Raw genomic sequence first — 25,306 nt, forward strand, 5'->3', positions numbered from 1 at the left:
TTTATATTATTACATTTGTGTGATATGAGAATTTCCTTTATTGATAAATACAACTTTGTTTATTTATAAATATATCATGGTACTTTATAATATATATAAAAGGTAAAATGACTAAATAGAATGAATTAACAAAATCATTATTTCGTATAATTATCAATTTTTTTCTTATAAGGTATTGTATTCCTTCTATTAGTATTTATGAAGAACATAATACACTCACTATGTGGTAAAATTAAACTCTTACCCATATTATGCTCAATAAAATAAAAAATATTTTATATATCAACCCTATAATATCAACCCTACATAAAACACAGTACCTGCTGAGCAAAGTTTTGCTCACTAAATTTCTGACTTCCACATGTGAATCAAAAGCTCCTACAATTTAATATCTGCCTGCCACCTTTCACTTAATTCAAAGTCCTGCATATATTTCTTATAACACTTTAAGAGACAAAATATTTTATAACTAAATAATAATAGTATATAAGTACATATTTTTAAACATTTGACATTGATGAGCATACAAATTGAGTCTCTAGCTTTAATACTGAGAAAAATATTGTCACTAAACACAAAAGCCGAGGTATCTCTTCAATTTTCTGATTTAATTGTTCATGGATACATATTTAGTACTGGCAATTCTGGATCTTTAGGTCATCCAACTTTTAATATTTCATGTGTAATGCTTGAGATTACCCCAAAAATTCTATATCACGAACTACAACACAAGTCTTTTTTAAATTGTTTGAGCCATGCTGTTTCTAAATTTCTGTGACTTCTCTCATACATGAAGTACTTTTGCATGGCCTCCCAATTAGCAAATATTACAAGGATGCAGCACTGTTCTTGCCAATTTTTTTTATTTAAAAATTTTTATACTTTTTTCCCAAAAATGGATTATATAATCTACTGATGGCTCCTTTATGGAACAAATAAAAAATAGTACAGCAAATATAAACAAAGAGAAGCATGGGCTAAATCCATGTGACAAAAAAGAAAAATAAAACATGAAGAATTTAACATTAGGATACTGACAGTTATGAATTACTCAAAGAACACTAAATAACTATTTAAAAAATGTTTAGATAGTGAAATTGAAAAATATCAACATCAATGAGCACAATGTTTATGTGAACAATTGTTTAAGAAAAAATGAGAGGGGCATTCCTAGTGTGCAAATTTGAAATTCTACAAATATGGAAGAGGCTTATGAACCAGTCCCAAGTTTAAGACAAGTCTAAGCAACTTGTAAAATACTGTAAAAATTAAAAATCTATAAAATATATAAAGGGAAGTGGGAAATATATATATACACACACAGTGTGTTTTGTGTAGGATTGATATTATAGTCAAAGACACACTCTCTCTCTCTCTCTCTCTATATATATATATATATATATATATATATATATAGATAGATAGATATAGATATAGATATATAGATATATATAAAAGAATCCAAGTGTGAAAAGAATCCAAGCATGCCACAATTAAAAAAAGATCCAGAAATTAAATCACTAATTAAAATAAAAAAAATTTAAAAATGTAAAAAAATTATAAAGTAGAAGTATAATGATTTATTCACTTCAAAATATTTATGATTACTAGTGCATTATTGCAAAACACAAAAGAAAAAAAATTACTAACAGAATTGAATCTAAAAAAAAATGTCAAGTCAGTTCCAGCAGAGAGTATGGAAAGAAACCAAGCATGATCTGCTCCTAGAGGCCCTATTTGGTTAAAGATGGATAATGCTCCTGCCTTTACATCTCATCATTTTGCACAATTTTTAATCAATGAGATATAGTTTTAAATCATGAAATTTCTCATAATTCTTTCGGACAAGCTTTTGTTGAGTGAACAAATTGTATACTAATACTTGCCTTTTAATACAGAAACATACAAAGATCTACCCTCTCTTATATCAGTATGCATTGAATATTGTTTTATTTGCAGTTAAGGTGCTCAATATACAACATAAAGTTAATACTCAAAATTGGTCTTCTGCATTGAATAGACATTTTATTCTCAAACCAACATTACCAATAAAATTATGTAATATATGAGGTTCCACCTGACCAGTATGACAAGATCCTTTGCCTTTGATCATGTGGGGAAAAGCATAGACTGCTACACTTATGCCAACCTGTCCTGTTTGTACTCTAGCTTCATGCTTGAAAAATAGCAGTTATAAATGTTCATTAGGGACTTCACATGCTGATTTCTAAGTTTCATTTAACCCTGGAAGATAAGAGTTCATCCAAACAAGAGAATAATTATTCTCCTCAAAAGAAGAGAAACAATAAAAGAGGACCCCAAGATACTTGAATTTTGGTTACTTGGGGAGATAAAAACCATTAACAACCTCAGCTCAACAGGTGTTGGATAAAATGGGGTTAGAATGTAATCTAGATAACTGTGTTACTGCTTTGATTGCTAAACTCACACAAAACTCTGTAAATGCTTTGGTCTTAATAACAATTTTGCTCTGTTTTTGTACACCAGCTCTGGGAAATTCAGTACTGTCAGATCCTGGACTTCTAGAACTCATTACGATATCTTGACTCACTTGCATAAAATTGTGATATACCTGCAAAAATATCTCATGATATTCAGTGTTGTCTTAGCAGAATGTGTCCTTACCATCCACATAGTATTTAATAGGTCACCATCCTGTGCAATTTATTCATAAAAGATCTATTTCTCTTGATAAAACCTGTGATGATTCAGTGAAGCTTCTCTCTAAGGCAGAATTTAAGGCTTTGACATTCTCCTTGGTGGGTTTACCTGGACTAGCTCTACCAGCTTATAAAACTACTATGAAACTTGCCTATGCTATAATAAACAGTACTAATCATGCTTCCATGGATGTAAATATGCTTAATGAAGAACAAAAACAACATTGTCAAGCTATACATGACAATCATGCTGAAATTGATTGTCTGTTATTGTTACATCATAAAGTATATCAGAAGTTTAATACCATGTGTTTCTTCAATTTAAGTTATAATAGTAATTTTATTTCAAAAGACTTAAATTACCACAAAGATATCATTAATAAAGTTCAACAGGATGATGGATTTTGGAATTGTTGGATTGGTTAACTTCATGTTTACTCAATTTTATCTGGGTGAAAAATATTCATAGGTGGATGTTTACTGAAAAATATTCATAGGTGGATGTTTACTGATGTTGGAACTTGCTCTTGTCTATGCCTGCCCTATTTTTTGCCCCCACCAGCATTCAGGAGATAAGTAATATTATTTATTCAAAAGACCTTAAAAAAAGAGGGGAGGTATTAGGTATTCTGACCTTCAAATAGACAGGAAAGTTTCGGGGTGATTGTAACTGGCACCCTGAGTCCCACAATTGTAATACCCAGCAGTTTCTCCCTGAAGCTATTAAGACAACTCTACAGGTGCACTATCTAGTTTCTGTGGTAATTTCAATAGGGAGAAGGGGCTCTATATTTGTATTAACTGTACCTAATCTTGGTTAGCTAGCACTTGGGGTTAAAGAAACACTGGGTTAGAATGTAGTCATGGTATCAGAAGCTATGTAATTTTGGGGTATTATATGTGCAGCTGTTAAGAGGGGTGGCCAGTTTTTTTTTCCTTTTCACTGTGTGTGTGTGTCTCTCTCTTCTGTTTGCTTTTAAAAAGGTTTTCTCACAAGAAGATTTGAAACAGATCATGCTGGCCCTAACAACAAAAGGTAAATTTTGATGGTTAATCTGAATAAACTGGGACATCTCCAAAGAAGAAAACAGAGAACAACAATAGATTTGAAAATATGATAAATATAGGGCAGTATGTGTTAAATGATTGCAATCAAAATAAATAAACCTAAGCTTCTGAAATTTTTTTCTGCTGGATAACTACTCTTTCAACATTTTTCAGTTTGGTTTTCTCCTTGACATTTGAATGACTCAACTGTGTCCCCTGCTATGTGTAGTCTACATTAGTTTACATCACTAAATTATACTAGGTACTACTTATCTAAAGTGATGGATGTGTAACACACAAAGAAAGAGTCAAGTTAAAGAAAAAAAAATATATATATATATATAGAGAGAGAGAGAGAGAAAGAGAGAGATAGTAAAATATCTGTACTAAAAATGCACTTTTTTTGAAACACAAATCTGAAACTCATTTTTATAGAGAAGTTCCCAGAAGATACTCTGCAACAGAAGTAAATTAAATAATAATTAGTAATTAATACTTTTAAAGAGAAATTAAACTTACCCAGGAAGGCAAAGTTTCTATAGTTCTCTAGCATCACATCTCTATATAAATTTTTCTGAGCAGGCTGAAGGTATTCCCACTCCTCTTCAGTAAAATCAATGGCTATATCCATAAATGTTAACATTTCCTAAAATAAGAATATGTAAATAAATAACACATTGAATACAGGAATATTCGCAGTCTGTAATGTAATTACAGTTGAACTTAGAGTTAGTAGACTATCATAGAGTTAGTATTTTGGAACACAATGATACTATTATCTACTTCTGCATAAAAAGTGAATTAAGTTCAAAGAAATATAAATACTCCACATTTATAAAACACAATATAATACTCAGGCATCATCACAAAAATATATATTTTGTAATTTTTTATATCTTGATCTAAATTATACATATTTTTCAGATGAGAAAATCATGGTAATTAAGAAAGTTAATCCTCAAACTTTAATTGTACAACCACTAATCAGAGATTTACTAATGTGTAGGATCTTATTTGTTATTTCTCTGATAGAGCTGGCTATTCTGAATGTGTAGTGAGATCTCTAGTAATTCTAATTTCAATGGTATAAAAGAAATTTTGAAATGTAACAAGATAGACCACTTAATGGAAATATTTAATAGTTAATATAATTTCAAACATTTTATGGTTTTTAGGTATGTTATTAATATAAAAAAATAGCAACAACAATACTGTTTGAATTTTCCTTTTTATAATTTTAACATTTTTTAACATACAAAATTATATCTATCTATATCTATCTATCTATCTATCTATCTATCTATCTATCTATCTATACACACACACACACACACACACAAACTTTGATGTTTATATTACATATTTATAATAGAATATACTTATAGCTCTTGAAACAAATATAATTTTTTTTTAAATTTTATTGGTTCTTTCTAGTTCTACCTGACAGTAAAATAGATTTTTATGGTATTATGCAAGCATGGGATATATCTTATCCTAAGAAAAATCCTGTTCTTGTTGGTGGCTACAATGGTAGGATTCATTTACAGATATATATCTTTTATATTTCTATCCTTGTCCTATTTATTTATTTATTTATTTATTTATTTATTTTTTACCATTGTACAATCTACTGATCTTCTTTTCTTACCCTTCCCCAGTTTATGAGCTTTAGATTTCACATATCAGCAATAAATTTCAACTTTTGGTTTTAAAGAAATGGTTTGTTTTACTTAGCATAATATCTCCAGATTCATTCATTTCCTGGCCAATGTCATAAAGTCATTCTTCTTTATGGCCAATTCATAGTTTATTGTGTACATAAGCAACAGTTTTTTTTTATCCTGTCATCATTGAATGGACCCATTCATCATTGCATGGTTGGATTTATAGATTAGCTATTGTGAATTGTGCTGCTATAAACATTAATGTGGCTGTGTCAATGTAGTATGCTGATTTTATGTCCTTTGGGCATATACAGTGCAGTCAAAAAACTGCATAAAATTGTGGTCCCATTTCTTTAACAATATCCATACAGATTATTATGTTTCACTTAGACCTCCATACAGCTGGAAAAATTAGAATTCATGTATACCTAAGGTGAAAATAAAACATACAAAAAAAGTAGTAATCCATAAAATGACTAGAATTTATTATCAAATCATCCATCCCAATAAAAAGTATAATTAAAAAACTAAAAGTAAAGAAATCTCAAGCAAAAGAGCAAAATTAGAAGCTGTTAAAATAAACATAACACAGAGTTACCAGTATCAATGTTGGTGCTTTTAAAAAGCAAATGAGCCCAGTCTAGTAATGGACAAGTGTAGTTCCAGTGACTGAGGAGGATAAGAAATAAGGATCATAAATTCTAAGACAATATTATATATAATATTGTCTTATATATATTGTATTGAGGAACTTAGTGAGGAACTTAGCAACTCAGCAATACTCTGTCTCTAAATAAAATATATATAAAAAAAGGACTGAGGATGTGGCTTTATCATTAAGCACCCCTGGGTTCAATCTTCAGTACAAATTTTTAAAAAAACAGATACAATTTAAAAACCACTAGCAAATTTGAAAATTCAATAAGTAAAAATTGTATCAATTATACAGTATATAATTTCAAATATAAGCATATATAATGATTTCTCACTTCATGGAAATACACTCTGGAAAATTTATCCTAAGAATCTTCTGCAATTTTCCAATTCTCTGAGTGCAATGACAGAATCTAGATGGTATAGACTAGTACATGGCTAAGATATTTGCTAGATCCATGGTTGTACATAAAGTCTACTGCTGACCAAAATACCATGATGCCACATGATTGATGTTATGAAGTAAAATCAATCAGGGTAAACCTCATAATAATATAGATGGTGGAACTACAGAAAACACCAACAACAAAACGCTTAAAACATGCTAGGATATTGGGGAAAGAGTGTGATAATAAAATGCTATTTTATCCCTTCACTCATAAAACATAACAACATATTTTGACACATTAAATGCTAAATATAAGTTATTAATAAATAATACTGAAATATATAAGAAAGTACAAAGCTCAAAAGTTTACATACAAAAGATAGGGTTCATATGGTGGTGCACACCTGAAATATATACTATTCTCGAGTCTAAGACATGAAGTTCAAAATAAAAGGCCAACTGAAGAAATTGATCAAACCCCATCTGGAAATTATATTTAAAACACAGCTGAGAATATTCTCAGCATTAAGACACTTTGGTTGAATCCATAATATCAAAAAAGAAAAAAAAAAGGGTTTTTTCAAAATTATACAATATAACAGACTTAAACTTATGAATTACAAAATATCAATACAAAAAAAATCTATTCATCAAATGATTACATTGAAAGCTGCAAAACTGACAAGGTAAAAATACCCTAATTTCTTCACATATAATCAAACACTTATAAGAAGAAGAAATACAACAAAATGCAAAAGAAAAACAAAAAATTCTTGAAGAGTCACTTTAAAAAGGATTAATCTAAGTGTTCAATAATCATGAAAACTCAAAATCTTTAGAAATTAGGTAATATTAAATAAAATCACATCATATAGATGAATTAAATAGTAATGATGAATATGTGGAATAAATGCAATAAAAAATTGAAATAAAAATTTAAGCTTTTATTATCCATTTGTAGAAACTGTTTTGTAATCATAGGTACATGATACACCCACACAGGAAACAGAGACTAAAATTACAGCAACTGTACATGAGAATACAGCCACATTCTTCCAGAGTTGAAACCAAGGGGTATGGCTAGAGAGGAAGAAATAATTATTAAATTTTGTAAAATGTAAATTATAGGAGCTAGAATTTTTGTTGATGTATTATATCCAGTTTGACAAATACTATAAAATATCATGTATGTTTTATGCTGATGTCACAAGAATGTTGCATTTTATATGCATGTATGTTTACAAAAGGAATATGAAGTATTTGAGAAAATAAAAATACAAAAAGAACATAAAAATCTCAAATATTCAACATATTTACAAAGGATAAAACTATTATGAAAATTATCAATTTTCCCAAGGTACCCTTTAATAATAACTGGTCATAATTTTACCATTCTTTATGTTTTGTTAAACAAGGAATCAAAGCAAAAACTTCTAAAATTTTCCTGGAAAGATGAATGTATATAAAATTAGACAAGTACTCTCTCATATATGAGAGCAAATGTACTAGTGACCATTACCTGACACTAATGCATGTTATAATATTACAACAGTGTAGTAATTTTAAGATAAAGAAATCACAATACAGAAAACTACATAGGGCAGTTCATATGCATGCAAATATCTTTTTATTGTTAATTATTATAAGTATATAAATGAAAACCTATCAATAAAATATTTAATGTGAATGAATGCTACAATCCAACCTCAAGGTAGATGTTAGAAAATAAGGCATAGATTACAAAAGTGACTTGTGTGCAGAATGTGTGTGACACTGGAATTATACACAAGCATCCACCAAAGAGCAGATATAAAGAGAGATAATTTTAAAAAAATAAAATAAATAAAAATAAAAGTAGAATATAAGCCTTCCTCCATTTATGGATACACCAAATAAATATATACTTCTGTTTTGAGTCCTTCTAAAAACTGTAAAGGAATTAGAGGCACACATTTGGAAAACTGAAATAAAAAATATCGACCAAGAGATTAGTAGTATGCACTGGAAGATTTTTCTGATTTGAGCAATATGCAAAATTACTGGAACAAAATGCCCAAATACAGTGTTAATATAAATAAAGGAAGATTGATTTGTGTTTGAAATATATTATTTAACTCCAAATTGCCTGTAGTTTAAATGTTAATTTATCTGTACACACAGAGGAAGGAATAAGGTATACATGAGTATTTACTCCGGGGGGGGGGGGGATAAGTGGTTTTCTATGGCCATGCAAGATCCATGGGCTTTATTCCATTAGACCAGAGTGGAAGAGGTGTTAAATCTTAAGGTAACCACTTAATCCCTTAGAGGGATTTGCCAACATTCTCTAAAAATGCAAATAGCTGTTGCTGACAGTTCAAATTTTATCTAGACAATACCAAAAAATTAACAGGGAAATACAGACCACCACTGAAAGCCAAAGTGTCAGTTTAGCACTTCCTTAGCTCTCTCAGCCAGCTCATTTTACTAATAACACCAGACTTAACCAATTCTTTCTGTAAGTAATCTGTCCCAATATTAACTTTTTCCATTCAATGGAATAAGCAAAACCTCAAAGCATTGAAAGCACTGGTAACTGTGCAGGTGCAAATCTCCCTAGATCAAAAAAGAGTGTTTTCACATTGGTGTGCAAATGTTGTAATGGGCTAAACTCTCGAATATTAGTGAAAAAAAATGGTTACAATCATAGATCCCTCTTTATTTCTGAAACAGGTGCACATCAATTTTTTTCCAGTGAGCATAAAGCACCCTGGAATCTAAAAAGCTTGCATCAGAATTTTAGTGCACCATCCAACTATACAAGCACAGCTGTTAGAATGGCTACTCTCAAAAAGTGGAATAGTAAGTAGTACTCCAATTATATGAATATGGAAGAAAGAAACACTGTGATAGACTATAAAATTACTGAAGACATTTTAAAAAATGGAAGTTGAGAGTTTCTCTCAGTTATTTCTTTGAGAAACTAAGCTCTCTACATTGATACTGCTCTTGAACAAGAAAAGCCACAAGTACTGGTCTGGACTTATGAGAGGCATTAGATGTGCCAGCTGTGGAATCCTCATATTACGTAGTTCTGAAATACAGTTCCAGGAATATACCAGAGTATGGAATGACAATGCTCTCATATACATTCCACAAAAGGAAATCTGAGCATCAAGACACTCTGAGAGGTTGTCTGCCTTTGGAGACACAAAGGAAGTATAGAAACACATGATTTTTCCAAGATCAAGTGATTCTTCTTTACTTTTCAATCATGTAAAAATGCTCATAAACAACAACAACAAAAATTTGCTTTTGATTTTTTTCGATGGTAATGGGGATTTGAAACAGCAGCATGTTAATTCTGGGCTACATACCCAGCCATGTTTTAAAATTTTGAGACAGATTTTTCTAATTGTCTAATTAGTCTACCTAAGTTCCTGATGTTTACTTTGAAATTGCAATCTTACTGACTTAGTCACTTGAGTCTCTGGAATTAATATGCATGTACCATTGCACTCAGAGAGAAAAAATGCTTTAAAGTCTCATCCAGTTTTTGGTATAACAATTTAAAATACCATGTTCATTTGAAATATAATATGGGTAAAGTAACTGATAATAATGCAAAAATGTAACTGATAATACTGGGAAAGGGGGAAGTTGTCATTGAACAGGAAGCTAAAATTTTATATATAAATACAGCTCACAATACTGGGACATAAATTTAAAATGACACTCAGCAACTGTTTGAAGATTTAAAAAAATTAAAAAGTTCCAGGTATGTAGCTAAGTGGTACAGTACCTCTGGCTCAATCCACAATACCACAATCTCCAAAACGAAGGAGAATGAATTCAGAAGGAAAGAAAAACTGAGATACCTATAGAGTATCTCACCTCACTCCTGGAGAAAAAAATACATGGAGTTGTGATTGGGATGATCTCCTCACTCCAGAGTCCACAACACAATCTGAGAAGATTCAGAAATATTGCCAAAAATGTTCTCACATAGAATTTAAAGTAAGGGCTGAAGATATTCTATAGGATACTATAGGACTTCCAGTGTCTACTGTTAATATATGGTCCAGTTGACTGGCCAGTGGAAATTCATGGTTGACCTTTCTCAGCAGAAGACACAGGACTGCAGAAACAAAAGATTACACCAGGGATTCTAGCCAACCATTGCCAGTTCTCACCATAGTCAGTGCAGCCAGTTTCAACCAGACTCACCATCCAGTCTCGGGATTTCATTGCACACTCATCATTTACTGTATTTTTAGGAACCACGTGTCCTCTCTATAAATCACAAGTTGCCTATACATGAGAAAAAAATCAGGTTCACTGAACATAAGTGAGAAAGCCTAGAAATGGATACCCACTCTGGCAGACTTTACACCAGATGGTCAAACTTGCTCCTCTTTACTGAATATGAGTAGATCGGACAATGCTTATATAAGGGGTCCTGATTAGACACAACTTATTTCTTCATATGCTCAATCTGAGCCTAGTGAGTTTTTTGAGAGTCAGGAGATAACCTCAAATCCAGAAATAAATGATGTCACAATTGTAGGGTCTTGCCTGTACATTTATTTATTTATTTTTCATTTGAGGCTCTGAGAATTGAAATCCAGATCCTCAGGCTGCAGCAAATTTAAGGCAAGGTATCCTTGGAGAAGTAAAATCCAGCCAACCCAGAAAAGCATTTGCATTTAAACTTGCATATGAGGCGTTTTGAATTTGTAGATTGTATATGTAAATATATTATTTATTGATGAAAATAATACAGTGAAAATCTTGTAAAATTTCAGTTAACTTCTCTTGTATGGAAACATATTGAACATTAAAATTATATGAGGTGGAAAGATAATTATTTTTTTAGAATTCTTATAAAGGGGCTGGGAATGTGGCTCAGGAGGTAGAGGGCTCGTCTGGCATGCGTGCGGCCCAGGTTCGATCCTCAGCACCACATACAAACAAAGATGTTGTGTCTGCGAATAACTAAAAAATAAATATTAAAAAAAGAATTCATATAAAAATAGTAAAAAATTAATTTTATAGTATGACCCATAATTTCCACTATGTGAAAATTACCATTATGTATTTAAATTATTACTAATAAAGTATATGTATTTTTGGAACAGCACCCTCAAAACTATGTGAAAATTACCATTATGTATTTAAAATATTACTAATAAAGTATATGTATTTTTGGAACAGCACCCTCAAAACTATGTCAAGACTCCAGAAAATCTCAGTTCATAGAACCATATTTGAGAGTTATGCTTGTCCTGAGTTCAGGAAGATGGAGGACATGATCATTTCTTTTTAAGCTACAGGTAAAAGATACATTTATTTTTTTTACCAAGATTTTTCCTGAGATTTAAAAAAAAAAACTAGAAATAAACTGCCCTGAGTGAGGGAACAGAGATTTAACCAGAAAGTGTATGGTGTGTGTGTGTGTGTGTGTGTGTGTGTGTGTGTGTGTGTGTGTGTATAGTATATACATACATATATGTTTTTCCCCAGACCCAAAGATTTGAGTCTATTATTTAAATTGATTAATGGTATATTCATTATTTTATGACATGGCCTTAGACCCAATGGCCTGTCTATAACATTTTCTTTTTCTTCCTAGGATGAAAGCTCCTTAAGAAAGTGGGCTTGAAATGAAGATAAATTGTGTTGCTATCATGATCCCATACACCTGTAATCCCAGGTAGGGGATTTGAAATTTTGCTTCTTTAAGAATACTACTAAAGCACAAGTAATAGAAACAAGAGTCACTAGATGGGATGAATTCAAACTGAAAAGATTCTTCTCAGCAAAAGAAACAATAAGTGAGGTGAAAAGTGATAACAGAGAATAGGAGCAAATTTTTACCACATGCACATCAAATAGAAACCCAATTTACAGAATATATAAAGAACTTAAAAAACTTAATAGCAAAAAAACAAATTTCCCAATCATTAAGTAAAATGGGCTAAGGAACTGAAGAGACACACTTCTTAGAAGATAAACAAACAATCAATAAATAAAAAAAAATGTTCAACATCTCTAGCAATTAAAGAATTGCAAATCAAAACTACTCCAAAATTTAATCTTACTCCAATTAGAATGGCATTTATTAAAAATATAATTACAAATATATGTTGGTGAGGATGTGAGGAAAAAGGCCCACTGTTACACTGTTGGTAGGACTCTAAATTGGTGACACCACTCTGAAAAAGAATAAGGAGATTCCTTAGAAAACTGGGAAAGAAACCAAAATTTACCCAGCTATTCCACTCCTCAGTTTAGACCAAGAAGAGCTAAAAACAGCATAATACAGAGGCATATCCACATGAATGTTTATAGCAAAACAATTCACAATAGGTAAATTATAGAACCAACTTATATGCTCTTCAATAGATGAATGGATAAAGAAAATATGGTCTATTTACACAGTGGAATATTACTGAACATTAAAAGAGAATAAAATTATGGAATTGGGAAGTAATGGATGGAGTTGGAGAATATCATGTTAAGGCAAGTAAGCCAATCTTCCTAAACCAAAGACCTAATATTTTCTCTGCTAAGTGGATGGTGATCCAAAACGAGGGAAATGGGAGGTAGCATGGAAGAAATGAAGAAACTTTGAATAAGACAAATGGGAGGGAGGTGATGGGAGATGGTATAGAGGTAGGTAAGATGGTGGAATGATATGAAAATCTTCTTGTACACAAAGTAGAGTTACATGGGTTTTGTAACTATACTTTCTGTACAACAAGAGAAATAAAATTTTGTGTTCAATTTGTGTGCTATAAAGTGAAATGCATTCTGCTCTATTAGCAAGTTAGAGCAAATTAATAAATTAATTGATTTTTTAAAATTCAGGAAAGAGACTTGCCTTTCCCTAGATCTAAATATAAACATATTCATATATATATATATATATATATATATATATATATATATATTCTATATATAACATGCACATATTTAATGTATATAATTTATAAACATTTTTTTCATATTTTTATTGATTTTTTTAAAGAAATGACAACAGAAGCAGTACAATTCTTATTTCATCCATAGAACACAATTCTGGTTGTATATAAAGTATGGTGATACAAATTTGTGTCTTCATACATGTTCTATTGATGATGGTCTCTATCACATTCCACAATTTGTGCTAATCCCCTGCCCCCTTTCTAATCCTCCCATACCTCTTCTTTATTGAGAATCCATGTACTTCTCTCATGCTCCCCCTCTCTACCTCATTATGAGTCAGCCTCCTTATATTTGGCATTTTTTTGGAATTGGCTAACATCACTTAGCATTATCTTCTCCAATGCTATCCATTTACCTGCAAATTCCAGATTTGATTATATACCTAGAAGACTCAAAAAGCTCCACCAGAAAACTTCTAGAACTAGTAAATAAATTTAGCAAAGTAGCAGGATATAAAATCAACACGCATAAATCAAAGGTATTTCTGTATATCAGTGAAAAATCTTCTGAGAAATAAATGAAGATAACTACCCCATTTACAATAACTTCAAAAAAATAAGATACTTGGGAAGCAACTTAATGAAAAAGGTGAAAGATCTTAAAAAGGAAAACTACATAACCCTAAAGAAAAAAATCAAAAAAGACCTTAGAAGATGGAAAGATCTACCTTGATCATGAGTAGGCAGAATTAATATTATCAAAATGACAATACTACCAAAGCACTATACAGATTTACTGCAATTCTGATCAAAATCCTAATGGCATTCCTCATAGAAAGAGCAAAAGCAACCATGAAATTTATCCAGAAAATTAAGAGACCAAGAATAGCTAAAGTAATACTTAGCAGAAAGAGTGAAGCAGGTGGCATCATTATACCAGACCTTAAACCATACTGAAGAGCAATGATAACAAAAACAGCATTGCATTTGCAAAAAAAAAAAAAAAAAAAAAAAAAAAAAAAAAAAAAAAAAAAAAAAAAAACAGACTGCAGACGAATGGTACAGAATAGAGGTCACAGGGACTAACCCACAAAATTATAATTATTATATATTAGACAAAGGTGTCAAAACATGCACTGAAGAAAAGATAGCCTCTTCAACAAAACACTATCTCTCATCATGCACAAAATTCAACTCCAAGTGTATCAAGAACCTAGGAATTAAACCAGATACTCTGTGTCCAATGTAATATAATACAGGCTCTAATCTTCATCATGTGGAATTAGGCCCCGATTTCTTTAATAAGACACTGGTAGCACAAGAATTAAAATAAATAATAAATAAATGGGATAGAATCAAACTAAAAAGTTTATTCTCGGCAAAAGAAACATTCTGTGAGGTGAAGACAGAGCCTATATTTTAGGAGGAATATTTTACCCCTCACATATCAGATAGAGCACTAATCTCTAGGGTACATAAAGAACTCAAAAAGCTAAGCAAATAATAATAATAATAATAATTATTATTATTATTATTATTATCATTATTACCACCCAATCAAGAAATGGGCCAAGGATCTGAACAGAGAGTTCTTAGAAGAGAATATACAATCAATCACCATTTTTTTATATATCTGATTGGTTATGGTCCTCCTTTTTCAGGACAAAGAACAGTTCTGGTTCAGTTTCTAAGGAAGGGAAACACGAGCAAGAATTATTCTCAACTCTCCTTTATAAATTATCAAATACAATTATCGATGTCATTTTCTAAACATAGCTGGACATGAAAAATATAGGTTTGGAGCAGAGAACATTTTTATTAGAAACACAGTGTAAAAGAAAGAAAAAATCATAATTATTTGTAGCACATGTAACCATAAGAGAAACGGAACCTGGAATTCAGAAAAGAAAAATTCAAACTTTTATACTTGGGAATGTGGATGACATGGATGCTTAAAGTAAAAAGGTTATTACAAGCTTTTGAAAGAAAATTTATGTGAGTGGCAGATAATGGTTAACCAAATAGAATCTGCACAGTGTATTCCAGTGGCTTTGTCAGCTGTGCACTACAGAACATACAGGTATTCATAGCCTCCATGAAGAGCATTATTCATCTGTGCCCTCTAAAATTATTCCCATAGTACAGATGAAAAAACATGGGTATCTGGATACTAAATGGCAATTCAGCAGCTCACAGAAAACTACCCAGAGACAGAACTTATGAAATTTCTTCAAAGACCATCAATGTATTGTCAGTCAGGGGAAATATTATTTTCTCTTCATTTTGAAGAGACTGCATTGAGAATACATTTCAGAGGCAACATAAATACTTTTTTTTTCTTTCATGTTAAGAAACTCTTCAGAAATAGAGCTCACAAGACAGATTTCTTAGAAGGGTAAATGCCTGGAGATTACAAAATTAAAAGAACACATCAGTGGCCCTGAGTGCCTCAGTAAGGAAATAAATCTAAAAGGCTTATTAGAAACTGAAAATCAAATAAAAAAGTAACTATTTCTCAAAATAAATATGTTCAATAGTTGCTATATCCACAACATGTCATTAAGTAAACAACAAATTATGTATGAATATCTAGGATTGGCCAAATTTTATTCCATTTGATTGTTTGTTAAAACCCAAAATCCAGATAATAGAATTCATGATTCACTGCCAAAAATATTAAAGAAAAAAAATTTTTTAAGGAGTGGATGTTTAGTAAGTGTGTCATTTAACAATTTTATTACCATATGATTTTAAAGAAATTTATTCATTTTCCTGCAGCCGTAGTGTAGAGAAATGTCTTATTTATTTTTCCTGTAGTAATTCACAAAGATAAGCCCTAGAATCCACTTTAAATAACCTACCCTTACAATCATACAAGAAACATATAATCAATGATGAGTAAAGAAAAAAGTCAATTTAAAAAAAATTGACCTTTTTTTAAAAATCAATCTCTAGCTGCATTTTTTAATCCTTTTCACATCTTTTAAGCCAAAAATATATAAAAGACAGAAGTTTGAACTTCAAATTTATATGTGAGATATGTTTATTAACTCTAAAAATTCAAAATCTTTAGAAATTTAAGAAATACAAAATAAAAACCCATCATGGGAAAAATTAAGTAATATTGATGAACATTTAAACAAATTAATAATCATTAACTCAAAAGGAGTTTGTATTAGTATCTATTTGTGGAAACTATTTTGCTATTTAATATACATGATATTCCCCATTTAGAGACTTACTGAAATTAGAGCATAATATGTGATCATGATAACATGTAAGTATGCAATGGTACTCATCAAACACTTGAAGCCCAAGGGCATGGCTCAATAAAATATACATCTTGTAAGAGATAAATAATAATCTGTAGGAAAAATGGTCACTGGGGCCAGTCACATTTCATAATATATCCAGTTTAAAAAAGAGCATAAAACACTATGTATAAATTTTACGTAGGTGCCTTATGCAAGAGGTATTTCACATGTGTACATTTTTAGAAACAAAATATGTAGAACTTATGAGAAAATAAAAGTCACAAAAAGCACATAAAAGACTGAATTATACATCCCAGGTAAATAATAAAACTCATCATTACAAAGGTGATAATTTTCCCCCAAATTAACTGGCAGTATATCTCACCAAAACTGCTATGTACAAATATGAATGTATCACAGTGAAGTCTACTTTTATATGTATTCTGTAAAGCAATAATTTAAAAAAAAACTATAAATAAATATATGATAGAAGAAAGTAGGAGAATAGGGAAAGGGGAACTACTAGATACTGAAGGGGAGCAAATTATATTTCATGTTTTATGGTTATGTCAAAATAAACCTGACTATTAAATACAACAATAATGCAATAATAAAAAAAATCATCAAGTTTTACTTTAAATGAAGTAAGAAACCAAAGCATAAATTTTTAAAATTCATCTACTACAAAGTTATATGTAACTTTAGCCAAAAACCTTTTCAATTATAAGAGCAAAAAAAGAACTTATCATGGCCTACTATTCATATATATTGTGAAAATATAATATTACAATAATAAAAAATCACAATATAAATAAGATCCCCATATGAATACATTTGTATGTAAAAACAGTATGCTTTATTACAATAGAAAATTATAGATTAATCAAACCATAACAAAAATAATCTCAGGAATTTATCTAGGGCCTTTCTCAAAATAAATTTAAACCTATTAGGGCTGTTTACTGGTGAAAAGTCCTTGCTTCCCCAATGCTGAAGTATAACACCAGAGAAATGTGCCAAGGCAAGTTTAGAGTGGAAAGTAGAAGCTTTATTAAAGTCAGTAGAAAAGACTTCTCCCCAGAAGAAAAAGGAGACCAAAGAGGTAGAATCCATGAAAGGGATTTTTTTAAAAACTAAGGTCTTTTAGCTTTTTTATAACTAAGGTCTTCCTTCAGCTATCCTGCATTCCTGCCACATTGCTGTCCTTTGTTGTGTTATCTTGCAGTGTTGAAATGTAGGTGGGAACATCCAAAGTGGGGAGGACAGGTGGGCTGAAGGAGTAATCTGGGCAGGAAGGGCTTTTAGATTAGCATCTCCATGTTTGCTGTGAGCTGCTTCATTAAAATATCCTTGGAATGGGCTCAGGGCCTTGGGGACATTTTGAATTCCCCTTATCCTGGACTCCATCCTCAATATAGTGTTCATTCTTGATTTTACTGGATATTAGACCAGATTTACCTAACTACACAAATTACATATCTGTAAGTCTGGCTCCACTACCAAAGATATGGCTAAGTAGTACAGTATCCCTGAGTTCACATAACTTTAACAAAATAATAATAATGAAGAAAGTAAAAATAAAAGAATGTCAAAATAAAAATTAGCTACCTAAAAAGGAAATTAGGTACCCAAAAATGACAGCTCCTTTCCTGCAGGAAAATGGAGATTTGATTTTGATAATTATTCAACCTGTCAATCTCCAGCATCTGGTAAGACACTGGGCTGCAGGAACACACCTGCCACATAGTATTTTATGCATTTTCTGAGGATGCCCTTTGAGCATAAGGAAGGCAGCAAAGAGTCTGTGCCACTGACATGTTCCCCACCTGGTTGGCCAGTAGGACTGAGGACATAGTGGCCCAGTGGAGGAGTTAAGCCTGCAGACTCCAGAGACTACCCAGAGTCCCAAACTGCTAGCTCCTGTTTTCAATACAGCCAGTCTTGTGGTTCCAATAGTCTTCCTCCCCCAGCCTCTCTTGCTAGGCCAATGAACACTCACCATTTCCTGCTTCTCAGTAGTAGGGCTACTTGGGATCCTCAGTTGCTGCATCTCAGAACAACCTGTGATGCTGAGGTGTGAGACTACAGATTGCAAAAATGGAGGACTCAGGAGATAAGAAGTGAAAGCCCACCCTGATGACACACAATTGGATAGTTCCCACAAAATATTCTTGATTGGAAGGGGCTTCAGATAATGAACATTGAATCTGAGAGAAGTGAGCCGTTTTTTTGAGTGACAGGGAATATTATCCAATCCAGGCATGAATACGGGCTAGAATCTCAGGTCGTTGAGTGCTGTTTGTTGTTGTTGTTATTGTTGTTTGTTTGTTTTTTGTTTTTTAATCTGAGAAATGTACCCCAGAGTCTCAGGATGCTGTTATTTTAAGACAAGGTTGTTTTCCCATAAGTGGGAACTAACCCAACCAAAAGAACATTTTCATTTAAACTTACATATAAAGTCACTTCAGTTTATGGATTATTTATGCTTGTATATTATTCAGGAATTAATATAAAATAATGACAATAATTAACAAATTTTATTTATTTTTTGATCTCTGTTCTTTTTAGGTAACAAATTGAACTTTGAACTGGGAAGAAAACCCCTAAAGTAAAAAAGCCCAATAAAAAAAACAACACAAAAGGGGCTGGGATTGTGGCTCAGCAGTAGAGTGCTCACCTCCCATGTGCAAGATCCTGGGATCAATCCTCAGTACCACATAAAAATAAATAAGTGCAATAAAGGTATTGTGTCCAGCTACAGCTAAAAAAAAATACATAAAAAAACCATAAGGTATAGGTGAGAAACCAGCCTCTACCTCAGAGCAAAGACTGTCCAATGAAGGGGGCATGAATCTTGTCCCTGGAAAGACACACAGAGCCCTCCTAGGAACATACCCATCCTGCAGAGTTGTTTATCTACAAATAACAGGAGAGATCTGCTGTGCCTGGTTTCCCTGACTCAGTCAGGCTAGGTGGGGACCCAGAGCAACCCCCTAGCAGCCACAAATCAGCATGACACAGGGAAAATATCTGGGATGCCAGATGACTCTCCCAGTAGTTTATGGTGGTTGATAACATTTTGGGAAACCATATAGTTAGGCATATACTCCCCTCATGGCCTAAGCCAATCTGTTCAAATGAATCCCCATCTTGTACTAACAAAAATCATGCTTACCCAGCTTGTACCCACCAGTGAATGTGCTAATCATGTTTTAGAGTTGTTTATGATTTTCCAAAGGTATGTGATGATTTTCTAAGAGAAGCTATGATATATGGGTGGTTTCTGCTTTCCCCAAAGAGTTATAAAACTGCTACAAACCCCGGGCTCAGCCCCCAGTTTCTTTGTGTGTGGAGAACTGAGCTAGCTTGCAATAAACACGTCTTTGGTGCTTACATCAATATTGGTCTCTGGTGGTCTTTTGGAGGTCCCGTATTTGAGCATAAAAGTCTCTCCTGAAACCCATGGGAAAAGAATTCAGCACTCCAGTTCTCTAGGACTGTAGTTTTATAGCACAAAAAGTTACAAAAGAAGGGTGACTTGAGAAATTACACGAATAACAGGATTTTCACAAGCATAATACAATGACACTTAGTAGGTTAATGGTCTAAATGGTTTATCACTTAGGGAGTAACTTTAGATCACAACATCAGAATTTATGATGCACCACTAAAGTTTCAGAGTGAGTTGTTATTTAGTCAGGAAAAGCCAGAATTTATGAGTCATCACTAAAGTTTCAGGGAGGGTTGTTATCTCATCAGGGAAAACCAGACATGGGTGAGTTCAAGGCACTGGTAGGCATTTCAAAGTATATGTTTCATACTTTAACAAGTATAAGAATTAAATTATTAATATTAATTACTACTAATTTTTAAAAGACTGAATAAAATAGGATATTAGATATTTCTTATTAAATGCATAAAAATTTTAATTAATATATTGAGAATATAAACATGGAAAATTTTGACAATGATAAAAAGACATTTAATATAAGGGATTCAATATTATAAATCCCTCATGTTCAGTGGGTCAGTCCTTCAATGATTTTTTTCCATTTTTTTTAGGTCATTTTGAATTACACTTATGCAAATGTTTGTTAAGTATACAAATTTAAGATTTTGTATTTTGTAAAGTAGAAAAATGGCAGATTTGAGCTCCTTTCAGGATTTTAAAACTCATAGGCCATGTGGGGCATCTTAGCACCTTTTTTCATATTTGCACCGAGTCCAATTCTAGAGAAGAATGAGTTGGAGATATAGTCTAATGTCCTGAGCAAAAGAGAAATTTCTGTAGGATATTTCTAAAGCTTTTAACTTTTCTAACTTTTCAGAATATTTGGTGATTTGAAAAAAAATATATTTTAAGAAATGAATTGTTTGAAATTAATTATCTACCTTTGCTGCATTATTTTTCACTTTCATTGATTTTTTGAAGAACTAACAAAATAGAATTCCAAAAGTGTTCCATGTAAATTTAAAGGTATATTTCTAATAATCAAGATAGAAAACAGAAGCAAAACATCATCTAGTTTGGTGGTTCTGCCTCAAACTAAAGGGTTACTTATTTATTTTGCTATTATTCACTAGGTTCCTGAGGTTGCAGAAATCACCAACCAACACAGAGAAAAGTCTTTTTAGTTTGTTTCTCACAACCAATTCCAGATAAAATACACTAGTATCACTGTAGTTTCAGACCAAAGGGTGTTTCTAAATAATAAAAATATGTATACATAAATATATAAATAAATATAAAATAAAATATAATATTAGATTTTTTTCCTGGATAATCATTCTGTACATATTTCCATTTAGACACAGTTCTGGGACCAAAATGTCACAAATAAGACATAATTCCTATATTGCTACATAGAGTAATTAAGGCACATACTAATAGCTTGGTATAAAACTTGGCAGAGAGACATAAATAACTACAGAACATCATAGAGAATTATACCTAAGAGCTATGTAGCAAATCCATGGTCTTTAAGTACATGAAGAGACAAGTTATCATACCAAATTTTATAACTCAGTTGCTGCTAATATACAGAGATAGAGATATTTATTAAGAGATGGTTTTATGTAGATTTTTGGTTTAAAAAGGGAAAGATCAAATAATGGAGGTTATTTAAACATGAGCAATAATATTTTTCTGCATTCAGTACTTTTTCTACAGATATATGAATTATAATTAATTCCAACCAGTAAAATGCAGAAATAGTGTAAAAATTATTCACTAGGAGTAAAACTACTTAAAAAGAGAACCAAAACTTCCATTCCTGTCCAAATGTTTACTCCTGACAAAAAGACAGCTTCTTTTGAACCATTTCTGCAGATATGATTTTTCTGTAATAAATATTTTGGTGACTGTTTTGAATATTACTTAATATATTTATGCTTCACATTTTCTCTTTTGTCCTATTTTACTACCTAGATACTGAAAGAAAAAATTTCTAACTCTTAAACTCCCTTGATATTTGAGATATCTTTTTATTCTTTTTTAAAAATTATTAGTTGTTCAAAACATTACAAAGCTCTTGACATATTTCTTTTTTTAATAAACATTTGGAATTTTATTTAAAAAAAAAAATCACAACCATGAACATTGTTACAGTTAGAGGCCCTCTTGGTTCTCCACATTGATACTGAGCATGCTCACAGGGGTTCCCATTATTAAATCTTAGTTAAACAACAATTTTTAAAAGAAGGAAAAAAAACTCATCACACTACCATTTAACTTGTTTTAATGTTTCTTCACAAATGGTGAAAAATACTAAAGTGCAGACAAGGAATAATCATAATGTTGTGGCCAACATTATAAATATGGAATTATAAATTTAAAACATTTTCTGGTTTAAAAAATAAAATTGGTAGTCAATGCAGCTCTGTGGGGTCTGTGTCTAGTAGGGCCGATCTCTGCGTTCCTGACGGTGGTTGCCTTTATCCATTTTTCCAGGTCCTCCACATCCACCTCTTCTTCCTCCCATCTGCTCCATTAAAGGTCCAGGGGGACCCCCTGGACCACCTCGTCTTCCTCCGCCAAAGCCACCTCGGTCCATGCCAAGGCCACCACGGAAGCCACCCCTGTCTGTGGAGACCAGGGCCACCTCTGAAGAGGCCACCTCTTCCTCCCCGCATGCCTCCAGGGCCACCTCTTCCAAGGTTACCACCTGGGGGTGGGAAGGGTGGTGGGAGAAAGCCCTCAGGCTTCAGGGCCTTACACTGGTTGCATTCTGTTCTCCAGGGGAAGTTCTGGTTTGCACAACCCGGATTGGGATATTGCCAGTCCCCAGCTCGGTGCTGGACGTTTCCTCCTCCAGAGAGATTCCCTCTGGAACCCCGTGGCCCTCTTGAGGGAAAACTTCCTCTGTGTCCTCCATGGCCTCCCATGTGACCCATGGGTCCCCCAGGACCTCCTGGGCCACCTGGACCTCCACGGAGTGGTGGTGGCATCCCTCTGCCCTCAAGAGGTGGCTTGCCACCCCGCATGCTGTTCATGGGAGGCTTCTTTCGAGCAAGAGTGACTTTTAGTTTGCTTCCTTGAAAATCTTTTCCATCAAACCACTCCACAGCAGCCTTGGCAGTTGGCGGGTCTTCATAGGACACTGTGGCATCACCTTTGGGCTTTCCTGTTTCCTTGTCCATGTAGATGTGGATCATGGGTTGCCCAGTTCTCTTATTCATCTTAACAACCCCACACTGCTTAAAGAAATCTGCCAGATCATCAAGAGTCACATTGTCATTTAATCCTTGCACATAAACTGCACTGTTGTCAGAGTCTTCATCAGGATCTACTGGAGGGCCTAGATCAAGATCTGGTCCTTCATTCATGGGTCCTCCAGGCTTATTGAAGCCACCTCCGCTCTCCAGCGCTGCCCATTCCACCGCGTCCTCCTCCTCGCCCACCTCTGCTCATGCCTCCACAATCAAATCCCCCTCTTCCCCTGCCCCGGTTATCAGGGCCACTCATGCTCCGGTTCTCTCCTGGTCCCGAAAATCCTCCAGACTCCTGCCCATAAACACCCATGCTACTGGGGCGATCCTGTCGGAATGAACTCTGCTGCCCGTAGCTGCTGCTCTGTTGGCTATATTGACTTGGAGCCTGGCTGTAGGATTCAGTCTGGGGTGTAGTAACTAGTGGGAGGCTGTTGCCCATAGCTGCTTTGTTGACTATAGCTACTCTGCTGTCCATAGCTGCTCGGTTGCCCATAAGTGTTCTGCTGAGAGTAACTGCTCTGATCATAACTAGTCGGCTGTGTAGAGGAATAGCTGGTAGGAGGATAGGATGGAGGCGCGGTAACTGGCTGCAACTGGATAACTGGAGCTATCCCAGGAACCTGAGGATAACTGTAGTTACTCTGTCCGTATCCTAGGCTAGGCTGGTTATAACCCCCTGTGCTAGACTGAGGTTGACTAGTCTCAGCGGGCTTGTTACCATCCTGCGGTCTTGCAGGTGGAGTGGCTGCTGGCTGTTGCCCATAGCCAGGGTAAGCAGGCTGAGTCCCATATGCAGACTGGGCTGCATAGGAGGCCTGGGTGGTGGTGACAGTAGCAGTGGTGGTGTTATAAGCACCAGTGCCGTACCCCTGGACAGGCTGGCTGTATGCCTGGGGGGCAGTTGGGGTAGTATAACCAGTGGGAGGCTTTCCATAAGAAGTTGCATATGCAGTCTTCCCATAGGTGGTAGTGGTCTGAGCCTGGGTATAGCTGACATCAGTAGGCTGTCCATAAGTTCCATAGCTTTGTTGCCCATATGCCTGGGTGGTCTGTGCATATCCTTGAGTTGACTGGGCACTGTAAGCACTGTAGCCCTGCTGGGCTGCAACTTGGCTGTAGGTACTGTAATCTGTGGATGGCATTTTCTCTCCTTCCTCCTCATTCTCTCAGACATATCATATTTCATACATTTGATTCAAGCAGATTATGAACTCCCATTTTTACCCCATATACATATTGCAGATTCATATCCATTCCACATCCACATTTTTTCATACTACCATACTAGTGTCTATTGTATTCTGCTGCCCTGCCTATCCTCTACAACCTCCCTTACCTCCCCTCCCCACTCCTCCTATCTTCTATCTCAACCCCATCTACTGTTATTCATTTCTCTCTCGTTTTTTCCCCTTTCCCCTCACTTCCTCTTATATGTAATTTTGTATAACAATGAGGGTCTCCTTTACCATGCAATTTCCCTTCTTTCTCTCTTTCCCTCCCCCCCTCTCGACTCTGTTTAATGGTGATCTTCTTCTCATGCTCTTCCTCCCTATTCTTTTCTTAGTTGCTCTCCTTATATCAAAGATGACATTTGGATTTGTTTTTTAGGGATTGGCTAGCTTCTCTTAGCATAACCTGCTCTAGTGCCATCCATTTCCTTGCAAATTCTATGATTTTGTCATTTTTTAGTGCTGCGTAATACTCCATAATGTATAAATGCCACATTTTTTTATCCATTCATCTATTGAAGGGCATCTAGGTTGGTTCCACAGTCTAGCTATTGTGAATTGTGCTGCTGTGAACATCGATGTAGCAGTATCCCTATAGTATGCTCTTTTAAGGTCTTCACTGAATAGTCTGAGAAGGGGGATAGCTGGGTCAAATGGTGGTTCCATTCCCAGCTTTCCCAGGAATCTCCATACTGCTTTCCAAATTGGCCACACCAATTTGCAGTCCCACCAGCAATGTACAAGTGTACCCTTTTCCCCACATCCTCTCCAGC

General features: G+C 33.6%; 1 protein-coding gene across 1 annotated transcript; it reads right to left on the reverse strand.

Annotated features, from left to right (window-relative positions):
* Window positions 1-22,487: 22,487 nt before the first annotated feature.
* LOC144255827 (RNA-binding protein EWS-like) lies at window positions 22,488-24,446 on the reverse strand. Its single transcript, XM_077800799.1, is given in 5 exon segments — window positions 22,488-22,683; window positions 22,685-22,757; window positions 22,809-23,445; window positions 23,447-23,716; window positions 23,718-24,446. Coding segments are annotated over 5 exon segments (1,905 nt in total).
* Window positions 24,447-25,306: the final 860 nt, after the last annotated feature.

This window comes from Urocitellus parryii, chromosome 7 (genome assembly GCF_045843805.1).
Source record: "Urocitellus parryii isolate mUroPar1 chromosome 7, mUroPar1.hap1, whole genome shotgun sequence".
Classification (NCBI taxonomy): Eukaryota; Metazoa; Chordata; class Mammalia; order Rodentia; family Sciuridae; genus Urocitellus; species Urocitellus parryii.